This window comes from Cajanus cajan, chromosome 1 (genome assembly GCF_000230855.2).
Source record: "Cajanus cajan strain Asha chromosome 1, NIPB_CcT2T_4, whole genome shotgun sequence".
Lineage (NCBI taxonomy): Eukaryota > Viridiplantae > Streptophyta > Magnoliopsida > Fabales > Fabaceae > Cajanus > Cajanus cajan.
Genome location: NC_138517.1, coordinates 21,562,334 through 21,580,943, shown reverse-complemented (window position 1 = coordinate 21,580,943; position 18,610 = coordinate 21,562,334). Strand labels below are relative to the sequence as shown.

Below are 18,610 nucleotides of genomic sequence, written 5' to 3'. Positions count from 1 at the left end.
TGTTGGAGACACTGTAAATATCATAAATCCACACCGACACCGCTTCAAATATGAAGGACCATTGTAATGTCTACATGACTACATAAATGAAATACTTGACTACTTAGTCCTTACCTCAAGCCAGTCACACTGTGACCTGATCCATTATTAGTCACGATGAACCTGACACAATGGCAGAAGATTACATAAGATCCAAATGAATATCCAAAATCAAAGAAATTGATTATTGATTGGATAATCAAAACAATATTAATTTGCCAAAACATAAATTCACCTCTTTTTCTAATATGCCAACATAGATATTAAAACAAAAAATAAAATAATGGCATATATTTTAATGCCTAATTCATCACTGTTCCTCCACAATTCACCACATAATAATTTATGACTTCAAGTCATGGGCACATTTTTCCTTTGCATCGAAGGTAAATAACTAAGAAAATCAATTTGGAATTTAGATAGCATGAGGTGGTACTCATTGACAACCAAACACAAGGAAGCAGTGAAGCACACTAAAGATGAATAAATAGTTTTGAAACGTGACTCATTGAGAGGAACCAACCAGGGAGGATATCCATCTTAAAATATCAAATCATCAGGAATTCAGGAGACATAGTTGCTAGAGCAACAGTTTTTTAAATCGCCATGTCTTTAATGCATGTTCTAATGTATTTCAGTTGTAAAAATTCAGTCAACATACCTTATTTAAAATCAAAATATTGTAATCTATAGTTTTCACAGTTTCTTATTCAAAACCAGTAATTGAAAATGATACTGATAAAAAATATCTAATAAATTATAAATAATAACCTCTTGCTGTTAAAACCATGGTAGTAAGAACCGCACGATTCGCGATTCGTATCATACGATACGATACGATTCAGAGCCGCCGCGATTCGAATCGCATGAAGACTCGTTTTTGATTACGAATCGTATGCGAATCGCTTGTATCGTGTTCGGAATCGGAAAATCGCGATTCTAAGGAAAAATCGCATGATTCTGAACATTGCAGGTCACCCCCGAAACCGGGTCGGGTCATGCATGACCCGGTTCTAAAAACCCTAAAAAATGATTTTTAAAAAAAAAAAAATGAAATGAGACAGAAACTCCCGCTTATACTCCCTGTACATGACCCACTTAGTGGGTTTCACTTTTTGTGGTCCATTTGCGTGGTTCAACTTGTCTGCTTCGTTTGTTTGGGTTGTTGTTCGTGGTCCAAGGTAAGGGCTTCCTTCTTATTGCTATTTGGGTTGCTATTTGTGGTCCATTCCTTCACTTGTTCTCTATTTTTTTCTTTCTTATTCCCTCTACAACTTCCCTCTCTTGCTGCTGTCTAAGTTTCTATTTATTGGTACTTGGTAGGCCATTAAAAAATGGGTCATTCAAAAAGAGAGCCCGATATCACTTGGAATTATTGTGATAGTATCCCTCCAAATAGACTCAAAGTAAAATGTAAGTTTTGTTCTCATGTTTGTTGGGGTGGTATTTCAAGGATGAAACATCATCTTGCTGGAACAAAGGAAAATGTGATTGCTTGCACAAGTGTTCCGGATGATGTGAAGGAAATATTTGTCAAGCTCTTGGAAACTAAAGATAAAAAGAAAGAGGATTTCTTGAATATAGAGAATGGGACAGTAAAAGGAAAAGAGGGAACATCTAAAATTTTCCAACAAAAGACAATGAATGAAGTTTGTAAAGATAGGGAATTTGTGATTCAAGAAATTTGTAAATGCATTTATGGTAATGCATTACCATTTAATTTGGTAAGGAGTCCTCTTTTTATTCAAATGTTGAAGGTTGTTGGAGAATATGGGAGAGGTTTGAAGCCACCAACTTATCATGAGGTGAGGGTTTCTTTTTTGAAGAAAGCTGTTGACAACATCCAAAAAAGCTTAGAGAAATATAGAAGTGATTGGGAGAAATGGGGATGCACCTTGATGTGTGATGGTTGGACGGATGGGAAAGGAAGATCACTCACTAATTTTCTTGTTAACAGTCCAAGTGGGACTATTTTTTTGAAATCTATTGATACTAGTGATGTGATAAAGGATGGGAAAAAAATGTTTGAATTGTTAGACAACATTGTTGAAGAAATTGGGGAGGAGCATGTAGTCCAAGTTGTGACGGATGGGGCTTCTAATCTTGTGGCTGCTGGACAAATGTTAATGGAGAAGAGAACCAAACTATTTTGGTCCCCATGTGCAGCCCATTGCCTTGATCTAATCCTTGAGGACATTGGAGAGCTTCCGGTATTCTATAATACCATTGCTAATGCAAAGAAGATTACTACCTACATATATAGGCATACATGGGTCCTTAATTTGTATAGACAATATTCCAATGGAGGGGAATTAGCAAGACCAGCTGTGACAAGATTTGCAACTTCTTATCTTACACTAAATTGCATTAAACAACAAAAGAATGCTCTTAGATCAATGTTTGCATCAGAGGAATGGGCTACTAGTCCACATGCTAGTAAAAGTGAGGCTAAGCAAGTCATGAACCTAGTGTTGAGTGATGATAGATTTTGGAGATCAATTACATATTGTCTAAAGTGCGTGATTCCACTTGTGAAAGTGTTAAGGCTTGTAGATGGTGATTCAAAGCCAGCCTCACCATATATTTATGAAGCAATGGATAGGGCTAAAGAGAAAATTGCTCAAAACTTTCAACTGCAAGAGTCAAGGTATAAAAAAGTGTGGAAGATTATTGACACTAGGTGGAATCTGCAGCTTCATAGGCCTCTTCATGCAGCTGCCTATTATCTCAATCCTAGGTAAATTATTTAAAAATAATTATCATTTTAAGAACTACTATTTTCTTTGTGCCTAGTAGCTAAGTTATTTCTTATTTGGTTAGGTATCATTATGACAAGAACTTCAATCGGATAGTGAAGTGTTAATTGGTTTATATGAAACCTTTCAAAGAATGGTTCCGGATATAAGGACAAGAGTTATAATAGATCAACAACTTGAAAAGTTTAAGGGAGCTAAGGAGATCTTTGGAATGGACATGGCAATAGCTACTAGAGATAAGAAACAACCGGGTATCCCTTTAATTTTTTCTCTTTATTAATATCATAAACCTAATACATAATAATTAATAACTACATTTGTAAAATAAATACATTTTTTTTGTAGCTCTTTGGTGGGAGAGTTACAGTGGAAGAGGTAAAGAGTTACAAAAGGTGGCCATGAGAATTTTGAGTCTTACATGTAGTGCCACGGGATGTGAGAGAAATTGGAGTACATTTGACCAAGTGCATACTAAGAGAAGAAATCGATTGGAGCAACAAAGATTAAATGCACTTGTATATGTCAAATATAATCTTCAACTTGAGATGAGGCAAAATAGTAGAGAAGAGAATGGAGATACCTATGATCCCATATGTTTGTCAGATATTGAATCCGATGATGAATGGATCACCGAAAAAGAGAATCCTTGCTTGCCTATTGACGCCTCATGGATGGATGTACATGAGTGCTTTGGTGTTGATGAGGGAGCTCCAAAGAAGAAAAGAAAGAGAGGTAATTATTTATATTTAAAAGTTAGTTTAGAACTTGGAAGTTGGAATTAGAACTAGACCTTATTATTTTCTTATTTCTTTTGATTACATAGGTCCAAGAAACTTGAATGCCAAGATTGGTAAGGGAAAATCAATAATAGAAGATGAGGATGAAATTGAAGATAATGAAGAAGAAGAACTTTTGATATTAGAAGATGAAGATGACTTGAGTGATGTAGATCTTGGGGTTGGGGATGATGAATGATCTTGGATAGGGGCATTTTGTATAGATTTTTTGAGGCTATATGACTGAATTTGTGTGGCAGTAGCACCACTTGTTGCTGAGTTTATGCTGCAACAACACTAATATTTTTTTTGGGTAGCTATATTGCTGAATTAGAGTAGCAAACAGTCCCTGGTATATGCATATATTTAGCAACAACAATGGTTTTTGTTGTAGGCTTTGTTGTTGAACTGTGCAGTCATTTCTTTTGGATTTGAGACTGTTTTTATTTGTATAGTTGTATCTTTGTTTGTATTGAAGTTTATATGTTACTAATTACTATATATTTATGTATGACTTCATTTTTATATGTCTTGTATGCATATATATACACTATGTTTTTATTGATCATGAATCTTACGATTCACGATACGATTTGATTCACGATTCAAAAAATAAGCCTTCCGATACATTATTTGTATCTCGATTCAACTACCATGGTTAAAACACCAAATAAGGACTCATTTTGCATATCAGTACCAATACCATGGACTGCCAAGCTAGCAAATTTAATAAACAGAGCAGCCACATCAACTCCTAATTGGCTTAATGAACAGACTAACAAACTCTCCCAGACTTCTTTTTACAACCAGTATATTAGACTCTATACATAAACATGGCAGAGACAGATTGTATTTACAAAAAAAAAATAAAAAATAAAACTATACGATTCACACTGTCAAACAATTTGCATACTTACACCAATATTGTGAAGACCAGGATTCCCACCAAGACAAAAAAATTGATCCATATTTTACTCCGAACAAAGATAAACGTAAACTAAATTGTGGGACAAAATCATAGAAACCAAAAACAATAAGCTTAATCCCAGCCAGTTGGTTGAACAGATTCAATTCTGGGAGGTGGGATTTGTGGTGGTGGAACAACTTCACCCCAATCTCCTACTGCTGCTGCAATTGCAAAAAAAGCTTTTGTTCATCAAATCATGAATACATGGTTCCTAAATATAACTAAAAACTGAATGCAAAGATCACACATCCTGAATTGTTGTGATGGAGTAGTTCCTTCCATGGATGATGACAATGGTTGAAAGGAGACTCCTTGCCCTTGATCTAGGTTCACCAAGGGGTAGACAAAGGAAGGTTTTTGTGGGACAAAAGGGAGATGGGCGTGAAAGAAGGTGTTGGGCGGAAGCATATGGTGAAAGGTGTTTGGTGCTCACAAGGTTGGCTCACTCCAAGTGTAGATGGAGGCCAATCTAGGGTTTCACTCTCCAAGGGTGGAGAATGAAGGTGGCTAGCCGAAACTAACCTAGTGACTAAGGAAGAGGATTTGAGGCACAAAAGGCTCACTCAAATTCATATAATCCAAAGTATTTACAAGTGGTGGGGTGTTGGGTATTTATAGGAGGGGAGGCATCTAGGGTTGCATTTGGAGTGTGCATGGCCGAAATGCACAAGGCAAATGCACTCCAAATGAAATGCCAAATGAACCCTAGATGCTACTTGGTGGCCAAGGATGGAATCTATGGGTTTAGATTGGCTATATCTAGGTGCATGATAAGACCATGCAACCTTTGCCCTCCACTTGGGCCTAAGCCTTTCTAACACCAAAAATAGGTCCAAGGTCACCAAAAATGCGTCACCTCCTAATGTTAAACCCTAGCCCAAAATTAAAAACCCTAATCATCTAAAGCACCCCATAATACAAGGGTAAAATAGGAAATACAAAAGAAAATAAATCCTATGACTAAAATACCCCAAAATACAAGGGTAAAATAGAAAATAAAATAAATGCTAAAAAAACATAGGAGCTAAGGTCCAAAAATGGCCTCACTATCCCATTCCTCTTGCCTCCTTTAGTATATCACCTCTTGGTCTTCTCGGCCTTAGTGTTATTCCATCATTCCCTGCCTCTTGAAAAGGATTTGACCTCAAATCAAGAGGTTCTTCATGGTGGACGTCATGACCAACAAAAACATAAAAGTAAGCATGAGAGGTAATAGTATATGATATAGATGGAAAGTGCATCCTAAGAGGAGTGCCACTAAAAATGCTAAAAAGATTTTCTAAACTAAAAAGACTAGACTCCCTAATGCTAAGGATAGGATCCTCCCCATGATGAAGTCTAGGTGTATAACTAAAACCTAAAAAGTTAAAAAGACTAAAACGATAGCACACTAAAGCACTAGTCGTAAAAACTAAAATATCTTGTTGGAAGTGCCCAATGTAATGACCTAGGTATATACTAGAAAATAAAGAAAACTTAACTAAACAATTACCTAAACAACTTTGTATTGCATTATTTGTTAGATACATATGAGAAAAAGGTGTCAAGAGGAGTTTAGAAAACTCATATAATCTAAGTTTGTCTTGTAGGGAAGTAACCAAGTTAAGTTGAAATAAGTTTGAACTTCCTTCAAGATCAAAATTAGAAGATAGGACACCATGAGATGTATCCAACAAATTATACAAATCAAAGGTTGGGTGCTTTATGAGGAGAACTAAAGTAGAAAGAGGCTTAAAGAGAAAAGGCTTATCTTCCTTGGGCACCACCAAGGAAGTAGCACAAGAAGTGGCACTAAGTGAAGTCCACTTCTTCTACACTAAATCTTGAAGTTGAGATTCTTTTTCTTTAAAAAGGATTTGTTTTTGAATCTCCACTTCATGATTAGTGGCAACGTGAGAGAAAGAGTTAAGGTCTTGATGAATGAAGAAAGTCTTTTTAAAATCATTTTCAATGGGAAAGTGACTCTCTTCAAGCATAAGCCCTTTGGAAGAAACATTATCCTCCTTACTCTTCTCTAAGAGTGTTGGTTGTGGTTTTTCATTTTCTAGCCACTCTTTAACCTTCTCTATACTTTTCTTTATTTTTTCTTTCTTTTCTATTTTCTTTTCTTCTTCTTTCCTTCTAAGTTCCTCCTCTCTTGTTGTATTTTCTTGCTCATGCATACTCCTAGGAACTCTAACTTCTTTGCCTTTTTGAGATCTAGTTGGAACAATCCTAGGTTGGGATCCACTAGTTTCTCTCCTCTCAACTAATTTTGCAAGTAGTTGTTTTATTTCCTCATTATTTTTTTCAAACTCTTTTTCCTTTCTTCTCAATTCTTCCTCTCTTTTTATATTTTCCTCTTGATGATCCTTGGCTCTAGATACCACTTGATGGAGTAGTTCCTTCCATGGAAGATGACAATGGTTGAAAGGAGACTCCTTGCCCTTGATCTAGGTTCACCAAGGGGTAGACAAAGGAAGGTTTTTGTGGGACAAAAGGGAGATGGGCGTGAAAGAAGGTGTTGGGCGGAAGCATATGGTGAAAGGTGTTTGGTGCTCACAAGGTTGGATCACTCCAAGTGTAGATGGAGGCCAATCTAGGGTTTCACTCTCCAAGGGTGGAGAATGAAGGTGGCTAGCCGAAACTAACCTAGTGACTAAGGAAGAGGAATTGAGGCACAAAAGGCTCACTCAAATTCATATAATCCAAAGTATTTACAAGTGGTGGGGTGTTGGGTATTTATAGGAGGGGAGGCATCTAGGGTTGCATTTGGAATGTGCATGGCCGAAATTCACAAGGCAAATGCACTCCAAATGAAATGCCAAATGAACCCTAGATGCTACTTGGTGGCCAAGGATGGAATCTATGGGTTTAGATTGGCTATATCTAGGTGCATGATAAGACCATGCAACCTTTGCCCTCCACTTGGGCCTAAGCCTTTCTAACACCAAAAATAGGTCCAAGGTCACCAAAAATGCGTCACCTCCTAATGTTAAACCCTAGCCCAAAATTAAAAACCCTAATCATCTCATGCACCCCATAATACAAGGGTAAAATAGGAAATACAAAAGAAAATAAATCCTATGACTAAAATACCCCAAAATACAAGGGTAAAATAGAAAATAAAATAAATGCTAAAAAAACATAGGAGCTAAGGTCCAAAAATGGCCTTACTATCCCATTCCTCTTGCCTCCTTTAGTATATCACCTCTTGGTCTTCTCGGCCTTAGTGTTATTCCATCATGTTGTCAGATAAAAATGTAACAATAAAGCAACAGTCAAATAAGGAAGAGCCATACAAGAGTCAATCATATCAAAAGATTACATAATAAGAAAAAATAGCCCAAGAACAACAATCAAAACAATTCAGATTAATCTATCTTTATATAATTTCATCAATCACATACCTGGAGCTCCTGCAGGTGCCCCCCAACTGACACCAGGTGCAGCTGGAATAGGTGCTGGAACTGCATCAGTTCATGTTTGATCAATTACACCAGGCCATTGCCCATCAGCAGCAATAACACCAGCATTGAAGTCTGTGATGGCATAATCACCTGCTACAGCTTCCTCCTCTTCTTGTTGCTTCGCCTCCTCTGGTTCTCTATAGAAGAACAAGTCCACCTGCATCAACGAAAAAATTATGCCAAGGAATTCCAACATAACCATACCAAGATGTTAGCCCACCCCCAAACTAACCCATCTTAAACAAAATGGCACCATACAAATTACTAACAAAGCATAGAACATCCTTCCAGCAATGGCATGAGCACCGGTGTACTGAGCAAATTTCAGAACCGCTCTCTGACCATAAGCCCTCGCCGATTGAACAATGATATCTTGAGGATTTTCAATTGCAACAATAACCCTAGCAGCAAGTTGAAGCTTCTCCCATGTCTTACCAAGGTTAATTAGGACGTTGTTGTAGGGTTCCACCACGACAGTTGAGACCTGAGGGGAAGGGTAAATGGTGAAGCCCATTTTGGATTTTTTACCGTAATCCACGGAGAGACGCTCGAGCAGGAGGGAGCCTAGGCCGGAGCCGGTGCCGCCACCCACGGCGTTGAAGACGAGGAAGCCCTAGAGGTCGGTGCAGTTGTCGGCGAGCTTGCGGGCGCGATCGAGGCACAAATCTACGATCTCCTTGCCAACTGGAAATGGAAATTAGGGTTAGGGTTAGGTTATTGGAAAAAGAAAGGGAAATGTAGAGAGAGGGGGGAGGTTACTTATGTAGTGGCCTCGGGCGAAGTTATTGGCGGCATCTTCCTTGTCGGAGATGAGTTGCTCCGGGTGAAAGAGTTGGCGGTAGGTGCCAGCGCGGACCTCGTCGATGACGGTGGGTTCGAGATCGACGAAGACGACGCGTGGTCAATACGAGAGGGGGAGGGGGAGGGGGTTGGTTTTGTTTGGGGGGGGGGGGTTTTGGGGGACGGTGTTTGTTTGGAGGGAGAAGGGGTTTGGGGGCGGAAGAGAGAAGATGAATTTCGGAGGTTGGGGGTAGTGTGCACCCTGCGCGAGAATACGAGGGACTCATTTCTACATCGGTCATAAGCAAAACCAATGTAGAACAACTCCCGGATTTCATATCTACATCGGTTATAAGCAAAATCGATGTAAATATGTTTATATTTTCTATTTATTTACAAGTTTGCCACCGCGTTTATGATTTACATCAGTTCTACTAGAACCAATGTAAATATGGCGATGTTAAACAGTGTTTTTGTAGTAGTGATATATAATTAATCATCTTGCATCCTTAGGAAAAGTATTTTCAAATGAAGATCTTATTAACAAAGTTTTGAGATGCTTAAGTAGGGAATGACAACTAAAAGTGACTGCTATTACAGAATCAAAAAATCTGTCTACCATGTATCTTGCATCTCTGTTTGGAAAACTTCAAGAGCGTCAAATGGAATTGATGAGACTAAGTCAAAATGAAGATTGTGACAAAAAGAATAAAAGTGTAGCACTGAAAGCATCTTCATCCTCTCATGAAGAAAATGAAAAAGATGACAACATTGAAGATGATGATGATGATGATGATGATGAAGATTTCAGTCTCTTTGTAAAAAGATTCAACAAATTCCTAAGGAATAAAGGAAATAGAAGAAAATTCAACTTCAACATAAAGAAGAAAAGAGAAGAATCTTCTTCAACTTCAAGATGCTATGAATGCAATCAACTAGGTCATTTAAAATTAGAATGTCCATTCTACAAAAAGAAGATGACGAAGTCAAACAACAAAAACTTCCAAGGATAAGAACAACAAGAAAGTATATATCAATTGGGAATAAAATGACATGGACTCTACAAGTGATTTAGATAATGAAGTTGTGAATTTGGGACTAATGGTGAAAGACTATGATAGAGATGAAGAGGTAACTTCTTCAAATAATGATATCTCTATTACCTTTGATGAATTGCAAGATGCATTTAATGATTTACACAAGGGATCTTTAAAACTTGCAAAACTAGTATCATCCTATAAGAAAAAAATTTAAAATATGGAAAATGAAATTACTAAATTAAATGAAGAATTAGATAGTCTTAAATCAGAAGTTCAAATGTTAAATTCCAAGAATGGAAATCATTGCTCTACAAGTAACTTGGAAATTACAAACATTACACATCCATGTACATCATGTCATGAATTTAAAGAAGAAATTAACAACTTAAGGAGTACCTTTTCAAAATTTACCATTGGTAGAAATAATTTAGATATACTTTTAGGAAAACAAAGATATGGATTTGACAAAGTAGGATTAGGATACAACCCACAAAAACAAAAAAAGAAGTACAAGAATTTCTTTACAAGTTCTCAAGTTTCTACCTCTCCTTTTATAACATGTTTTTATTGTGGTAAGAAAGGTCACCGTGTATCAACATGCTATGTTAGAAAGAACTTTAGCAATCTTAAGAATATGATTTGGATTCCAAAAGATTCTTTAGTTAAAACTAACATTAAGGACCCAAAGAAAACTTAGGTACCAAAATCAATCCATTATTTGTCTTGAAGGATTCCAAAGACCAAACTTGGTACATTGATAGTGGATGTTCCAAGCACATGATAGGAGATACTTCAAAATTCATTGACATTACTCCTAAGAAAAGTGGACATGTAACCTATGGAGACAACAACAAAGGAAAAATACATGGCATTGGAAAGATTGGTACAAATTTCTCAACCTCCATAGAAATTATCTTATGTATGAATGGTCTTAAACATAGTTTATCAAGTGTGAGTCAATTATGTGATAAAGGTTTCTCTGTATCTTTTGATTCACAAAAATGTCTTGTTGAACATAAAAATGATGAACATGTTAAAATAATAGGATTTAGAGTAAACTATATATACAATATAAAATTAGAGAAAAATATGAGTCATTCTCAATGTCTTGTGAGTAAAGATGATGAATCATGGTTATGACATAAAAGAATTGCTCTCATAAACATGGAACACTTAAATAAATTAATCTCAAAAGATTTAGATATAGTATTACCAAAAATTAAATTTGAGAAAAATAAACTATGTGATGCATGCCAAAAGGGAAAACAAGTAAAAGTCTCTTTTAAACCAAAGAATATAGTCACAACCTCTAGACTTTTAGAAAACTTGCATATGGACTTATTTGGACCTTCTAAAACTATGAAGTTTTGGAGGAAGTTACTATGGTCTTGTAAAAGTAGATGATTTCTCTAGATATTTCTTGGATACTCTCTAAATAACAAATCATTTAGAATATACATCAAAAGAACTATGACTATTAAGGAATCAATACATTTTGTATTTGATGAAACTAACCTTGTTTGTCCAAGAAAATATATTATTGATGAAATTATAGAGAGCTTTGAAGATACTCATATTAATGAGCAAACGCACAAGGTCGAGAAAGATAAAGAAAAAGATGATTCAATAATCCAAGAAGATCAAACAAACATGAATCCTCAAAGAGAGTTAAGAATCTCAAGTAATCATCCCCTTGAAAATATCATTGGAGACATATCAAAAGGGATAACTAATAGACACTCTCTAAAAGAAGCATGCAATAATATGGCTTTTGTTTCTAAAATAGAAGTTAAAAACATTGATGAAGCCTTAAATGATGAACATTGGATTAATGTTATGCAAGAAGAGTTAAATCAGTTTAAAAGAAATCAGGTATGGGAACTTGTTGATGGACCAAGTAATCATCCAATTATAGGAACAAAATGGATTTTTTAAAAATAAAGCTAGACTAGTTATTAAAGGATATAATCAAGAAAAAGGCATAGATTATGAAGAAACATATGCACCTATAGCTAGACTAGAAGCCATTAGAATGTTACTTGCCTATGCATCTATAATGGATTTCAAACTATATCAAATGGATGTCAAAAGTGCATTTCTAAATGGTTTTATTCAAGAAGAAGTATATGTTGAACAACCTTCTAGATTTGAAAACTCATAATTTCCAAACCATGTCTTTAAGTTGAAAAAGACTTTATATGGATTAAAACAAGCTCCTAGGGCATGGTATGAAAAGACTAAGTAAATTTCTTTTGGAAAAAGAATTTACAAGAGGAAAGGTTGATACAACATTATTTATCAAAAGAAAAATGAATGACATCCTTTTAGTACAAATCTATGTTGATGATATTATTTTTAGAGCTACTAATGACTACTTGTGCAAGGAATTTTCAAATGATATGCAAAGTCAATTTGAAGTGTCCATGATGGGAGAACTAAATTTTTCCTTGGACTACAAATAAGCCAAACCAAAATTGGAATTTTTATAAATCAAAGCAAATATTGTAAGAAATTACACAAAAGATTTGGAATGGAAAATGCTAAACCAATGGCCACACCCATGAGCACTACTTGCTACTTGGACAAAGATGAAGGTGGTAAATCCATCCATTTAAAACAATACAGAGGTATTATCGGATCCCTTCTCTATTTATCTGCAAGTAGGCCTGACATCATGTTTAGCTTGGTTAACATTGGTTAATATTTTGGTTTGCTCTTTACCTTTGGATAATTTTATTATTATATTCTTTTTGATGTTGCCAAAGGGGAGAGAAAGGGTAAGGATCACAAAAGGAAAAAGATAAATAACATTTTTCTTAATACTCTACTTGGCTTTTAGATGTTGCCAAAGGGGGAGAGATTGATAACACTGCAAAGGAAAAGAAAATGTTTATTTTTGTCTAACATTACTTTGGGCTAAGTTTGACTAAAATATTTTGAAAAAAATATTCTTGATGCTCAACTTGACACTTATGTTTTATAATACAAACATTGATCTCTACAATCTTTTTCAAAACATAAGTACAATTCCTTTTGTAAAAATAAAAGTAACATCAATCAATGTTTTACTAAGGGAGAGTTTAAGGGGGAGAGATTGGAATATACTATTTTATTTTCCTTCCCTTTACAGTAAATTGTCATCATCAAAAAAGGGGAGAATGTGGAAGAAAATATGCACAAATGTTTTGATGATGCCAAAGTGATATAAAGCATTGAAGAAGAATCAAGGTTGAGCTAAAGCAAGTTGATGCAAGAACAAGATCTCAAGTGTTATATAGATAAGTCTTGTCAACTTAGCTAAGTATGTAAAAGAATCTTTTAGAATTATAAGTATGCTTGGCCTTGAGAATAAGTTTTCAAAAATCTCAAATTAATCTCTTTAAATTTAAGCAAGTTTTAAATCTTTTGAAAGTAAGTAAATATGTTTTCAAAAGACTTAAAAAAAGCTTTAAAGAATAGTTTAAATCATTTCTTAAAAGAGATTTGTGAAAAAAATTATAGATATGAAGTTTTCCACATAAAAGTTTTTGAAACAATGCAAAAATATGTTTTGGTAATCCATTACCAGACCTTGTAATTGATTACTAGAACAAGGAAACTTCAAAGTTCAAATTTAGAATACAAAATGTGTTATGGTAATCGATTACCAGAAGAGAAAACTTCAAAAATTTGAATTTAAAAGATACAACGTTTCAAATTTTTTGAACTTAAAACTGTTGTAATTGATTACCAAGTCTTGTAATCGATTATCAGAGTATCTTTTCTGAAAAATTATAAAAAGTTACAACTCTTCATAAAAAGACATAACCTAAGAAATAATTATCTATAAATACTTATAATTTTTCAGAAATAGGTTACGAACTCTATTGTGAAAAAGTCATATACAAAAACATCTTGTCCAAATTCATTTGCATTATTCTAAAGAGTTTATTAAGATCAAAAAGGTGTAATATCTACTCTTAAAAAGAGTTATTCTGTAATTCCAAATTGATCATTGGATCTGTAAAGGAGAAAGGGTTTTTCTCCTAGTTGGTTTTTGAATCTCAACACAAGGAAAGGGAGTTTCAAGGTATTGGAGGATTCAAGTCTTATAAGGTTTACAAGAACAGTGGAAATCTTAAGTGGGAGACTTGAGGACTAGATGTAGGCAGGATTGGCCGAACCAGTATAAAATTGAGTTTGCAATTCTTCTTTCCCTACACTTTTAATTACTTGTTATTAATTGTGATTGAGTAGTTTGCATCATCATTCATTCTTTACATATAAATTTATCTAAGGAATTGAATTTGTAAGAAAATAATTCGGAAAAGTTTTATAAGAGAAAAATTTGGAAAACTTAATTCATCCCTCCCCCTCTTAAGTTATACGAGGCTATTTGACTAACATCATCTATTATATATTTATTTTTTATATCTAAATATAAAATTTTGATATGATTTCAAAAATTTTGTCCTACTTTGGCCATTCTAATTTGAAAATGCATAACTTTTTGTTTTGTGTAGCTCTTTATAATAACGATAATATAGAATTAAATTGAATGAATAATATAATACATTTTATTGAGATTTGTTAACATTACATTATTTGTTTAACATAATATATTGGAATTGGGATAAAGAGTGTCATATCAACTGTTTAATATTTTTACCTTTTGATGGCAAAGCTAAGTGAAGAAGGTTTATGATCTTTCCTTGGCTTTGCTCCGGCCTTGGAATCCTTCCTTGAATTAAAATTTGGACTTCAAAGTCCAATAATGAAGATGATGAATTACGAAGTAGAGAAGGAAGGAAGCACCAAAGTGAAATGAGCAATGAATTGCTCACAAATATGCCTAATCTAGAAGCTATCAAGGTCACTAAGCTAGGCGTGAGAATGGGACTTTGAGGAGAGAAAATGGCTGAAGAATATGCTCAAATTTCTTTATAGATTCAAAAGTGATTAAAAATAAGAAGCATTAAGCTATATATATAGATCCGGAGGCAAACAAGTGGCCCCAATCCAAAGCTTATACCATTGGCGCCAAAAATTATGATTTCAAATGAGATTTGAAATTCAAATTTTCGGTCACCATGTGCATGGCCGTGATCTTAGGCTATCCATGCATCTAAATTTCATTTAGGAGGCATTTAAAATGGATTTGGGCATGCACATGTTCAGCCACCCTAGGCTTAAAACATGTGACCCCAAATTCATCTTAAATGACTTCTAATTGAAACCTAGACTTAGCCTTATTGACCTATTCTAGTATTCCTCCAATTCCTACTCTAATAGTCTAAATAAGATGATAGAATCATGCCTAAGAGGGCAAGAGGTGACACTTTGAAGGATCCAAGAGGAATTGGCTAGACATGAAGATTTGAGCTAGTTCAGAGCCCAATGGGTCTGGTGGGCTTGGTGGGCCCAAGTTGCTTCCCACATGGGCCACATCTTGAGATCTCCATTTTCCTTTGATTGTATATATTATATTAGTATAAGATTCATATATTTTGGTCTTGTATTTTGGACCACTTAGAATAGGATTTTGGGCCTTAGGTCTCACAGGCTTACATTTTGGGCTTTATAGGCCTTTGGGAGACTCATTTTGTTTCTTTTATTATTTCCTAATGTTTGTATTTGTTCGACCATTGTATTTATGCCTTTATATTAGGAAAATGGAAGGATTACTTAAATAGGCTAATTAGGCAAAACTAGGTTTCATTTGGAAGTCATTTAAGTTGCATTTTAGTCACATGCTTTTCACCATGAGTGGCTGAACATGTGCACACTCAAATCAACCCTAAATGCTTTCCAAATTAAACTTATATGCATGATATCACCATAATTCACGACCAAGCACATGGGAGATGAAATTTGAATTCAAATTCACACTTGAATTCAAATTTAGGCGCCAAATGTGAAGCTTTGAACCTTTGCGCCATTTAGCATCCATCCGTGCTTATATAAGTCTTTTTCCTTCATTCATGTAATCACTTTTGAACATTTTGAGAAATATAAAATTTGTATTCAGCCATTTTATCTCCCAAAATTCCCTTAGAACCTTGCTTAGCCTTAGCAATTCATAGAACTTCTAGGTGGATCCGTGAGCAATCCTTTTCTCTCCTAGGTGTAGACCCCTAAAATTGTCCGGGTCGGAAATAAGACTCAAAGACTCTCGACGACCGAAGGAAAGTCAGCCGGAAGGACTCCTGGAAGACCCTATGATGATTCTTTGTAGGTCTAGAAGTCTTAGAGTAGCTTAGAATAAGGGTGTGTGAGGATTGGAGCTCAATACGCCCTCCTAGAGGTTCAGTACGGCCGTACTGAGCCATTTGAACTACAATACGGCCATAATGAAATCAATACGGCCGTACTGAAGTTTTTGAACTTCAGTACGACCGTACTGAATTCAGTACGCTCGTACTGTAGTTCAAAAACTCAGTACGGGCCGTATTGACTCCTTAGGCCGTACTGCGCCTCAATCCTATAAATAGGACATCATTGGCTCGTCCTTCCACACATTTGGAGCATTTCTCCACCCTCTTGCTGATTATTCTTGGGTTTTTGAGCTATTCTCTGCCCTAGAAATCTCTCCGAGAGCTAATCCGACTAAGTTCTTGAGTTCACGAGCCTTTAGCTTGAGACTCGAACAAGTCGAAGGGAAATCTCTTTGATTTCCATAGTTAATATTTATTTTTAGGGAAAGGAGCGAGTGAACGTGTAGTGGGAAGGAGCGCCAAAAAGCCTCCTAACTCCTTTTTGAATATATAAAAGCCCGCTTCGAAGGTTTCTTTCCAAATCCTTTCTTTTACCGCTTTCATTTATCGCTTTTTGATTGTTGCATTGCACGTTTAAAACTTTCATCATGTAGATAGTTTACTTATAATCGTTCTAATAAATAGGGGTAGTTTAGTAATTTTACGCTATTATTTATGAAATAATCTGTCATAGGGAACCCGAAAGGGGCATTGTGGGGTGCTAACACCTTCCCCACACGTAATCGACTCCCTTACCCAAACTCTGGTTGTAATGGCCAAAGTTGATTTGCGAAAATCAATTGCCTTATGTCTTTTTCCAATGTTTTGAGTAAAACATTGGTGGCGACTCCAAGAACCCCTTTTTGCGAAAACCACTAATCCATGGAGGGTCCTGTTTGGGATTAATACGGATTGGTGAGAATTATTTAACAAAATTGTTAGTTTGATGAGGTCTCAGTTTGAGAATAAGTCGTTCTAACAATCCATCATTTTTCAAAACTAAAAAGAGTCCAACCATCGTCGCGAATGCCAATGTCCGTTTCGGCGGGTGGCGACAGATGGCGACTCCACTGGGGAAGCCTCGAGAGTCAGTCCCATTTAGTGATGGATTATTTCTAAAATGATAGTTTAAAATTACTTCATTACCCCTCGCTTGTATGATAATATGTTTTACCTAATTGGCTTTAATAACTGTTGGATGTTTAAATTTTCGCAATTGTTTGAAATATAAACTGCACACGAACCTTTGCACACAACAGTTCCCTCTATACCCGGGGGCATGAGTGGAAAGCCATTGGGAGTGGATGTTAGTACGGCCGGTTGTCGAATGGGTCTATAGGTGCCCGTAGACCGTTGTCGGAAAGCATCACTCAAGGTGAAAACAATGAACTCAAGTCCGACAGTGCGTTGGAGCTTTCCATCGACTTACGACGAGAGGGATTGGGTCCCTATAATGGGGGCACCTTGGGGGCCTTAGACCGGTGAGAACAGTTAGAACCTCCTTGAATATGCACTTGTCTGCAGGATACCCCTATCTCGTGATTCGCTCGTGACTGTTCGTGGATGAGTGAATTGTTTGTGTATAGGTCTATGTGACATTGTTTATGCATTAATAATAAACCTCGTGATGAGGTCTAAGAATAACCCCCATGCATGAAAAATGTCATGACATGAGAGGAAAGACCATGTGTGAAAATATAATAAAAGTGAGGAGCATGTGCATCATTACCAATAAGACATCATGCATGTCGCCACCGGCCCGAAACGGGCTTTCGGCATTCGTGAAGGATGGTTGGACTCTTTTATTTGTTTAAAAATATGGATTGCTAGAATGACTTATTCTCAAACTGAGACCTTGTCAAACGAGCAATTTTATTAAAAGGCTCACCAATCCATGTTAATCCCAAGCGGGACCCTCCATGGATTAGCGGTTTTCATAAAAAGGAAGGGTTCGTGGAGTCGCCACCAATGTTTTACTCAAAACATTGGAAAAAGAAGTTTAAGGCAATCGATTCAAAAATCGACTTCGGCCATGACAACCAGAGTCGGGTAAGGGAGTCGGTTACGCGTGGGGAAGGTGTTAGCACCCCACAGCGCCCCTATCGGGTTCCCTACGACAGATTATTTAAAAATAATAGTGCAAAATTACTAAATTACCCCTATTTATTCTAAGCAATTATAAATTAACTATCTACATGATGACAGTTTAAATATGTACACACAGAAAGCGGTAAAAGAAGGGACTTTAAAGAGATAAACCTTTGAAGCGTGCTTTCTTATATATCTTGACAGAAATTGGGAAGCGTTTTGGCGTTCCCTCCCTCTACAAGACCGCTCGCTCCCTTCTATAAAATTTTAACTATGGAAATCCAGAGGATTTCCCTTCGACTAGGTTCGAGACTCAAGCAAATGGCTCGTGACTCAAGAACTTCGTCGGATCAACTCTCCGAGTGATTTCTAGGCAGAGCACTGCTCCAAAAAACCCAGAATACTCAAGAAGAGGGTTAAAACTCAGTGTGAAAGTGTGAAATGACGTCCCATTGACGTCATATTTATAGGGAAGAGGCTCA

At 36.0% G+C, this 18,610-nt stretch overlaps 2 protein-coding genes across 2 annotated transcripts; one reads left to right on the top strand and one right to left on the bottom strand.

Annotated features, from left to right (window-relative positions):
* The first annotated feature begins 1,128 nt into the window (after positions 1-1,128).
* LOC145952660 (uncharacterized) lies at positions 1,129-2,583 on the top strand. The gene is made up of 3 exons (XM_083065534.1): positions 1,129-1,220; positions 1,493-2,495; positions 2,578-2,583. The coding sequence occupies exons 1-3, from the start codon at positions 1,129-1,131 to the stop codon at positions 2,581-2,583; spliced, it is 1,101 nt and encodes a 366-aa protein (XP_082921660.1).
* Positions 2,584-4,610: 2,027 nt separating this feature from the next.
* On the bottom strand, positions 4,611-8,501 carry LOC109815037 (small ribosomal subunit protein uS2). The gene is made up of 4 exons (XM_083065491.1): positions 8,253-8,501; positions 8,048-8,144; positions 7,928-7,987; positions 4,611-4,699 (listed from the first exon to the last, which is right to left on the bottom strand). The coding sequence occupies exons 1-4, from the start codon at positions 8,499-8,501 to the stop codon at positions 4,611-4,613; spliced, it is 495 nt and encodes a 164-aa protein (XP_082921617.1).
* Positions 8,502-18,610: the final 10,109 nt, after the last annotated feature.

What these genes read in the sequence shown, in the direction of transcription:
- LOC109815037 (XM_083065491.1), bottom strand. Translation starts at nt 8,501, where the DNA reads ATGGGCTTCACCATTTACCCTTCCCCTCAGGTCTCAACTGTCGTGGTG. An exon ending in GGATGTTCTATGCTTTGTTA is followed by an intron (nt 8,145 to 8,252) that starts GTAATTTGTATG and finishes TCGTTGATGCAG; the next exon opens with GTGGACTTGTTCTTCTATAG. An exon ending in GGCACCTGCAGGAGCTCCAG is followed by an intron (nt 4,700 to 7,927) that starts GTATGTGATTGA and finishes TTGCAATTGCAG; the next exon opens with CAGCAGTAGGAGATTGGGGT.
- LOC145952660 (XM_083065534.1), top strand. Translation starts at nt 1,129, where the DNA reads ATGACCCACTTAGTGGGTTTCACTTTTTGTGGTCCATTTGCGTGGTTC. An exon ending in GTTGTTGTTCGTGGTCCAAG is followed by an intron (nt 1,221 to 1,492) that starts GTAAGGGCTTCC and finishes TGGTATTTCAAG; the next exon opens with GATGAAACATCATCTTGCTG.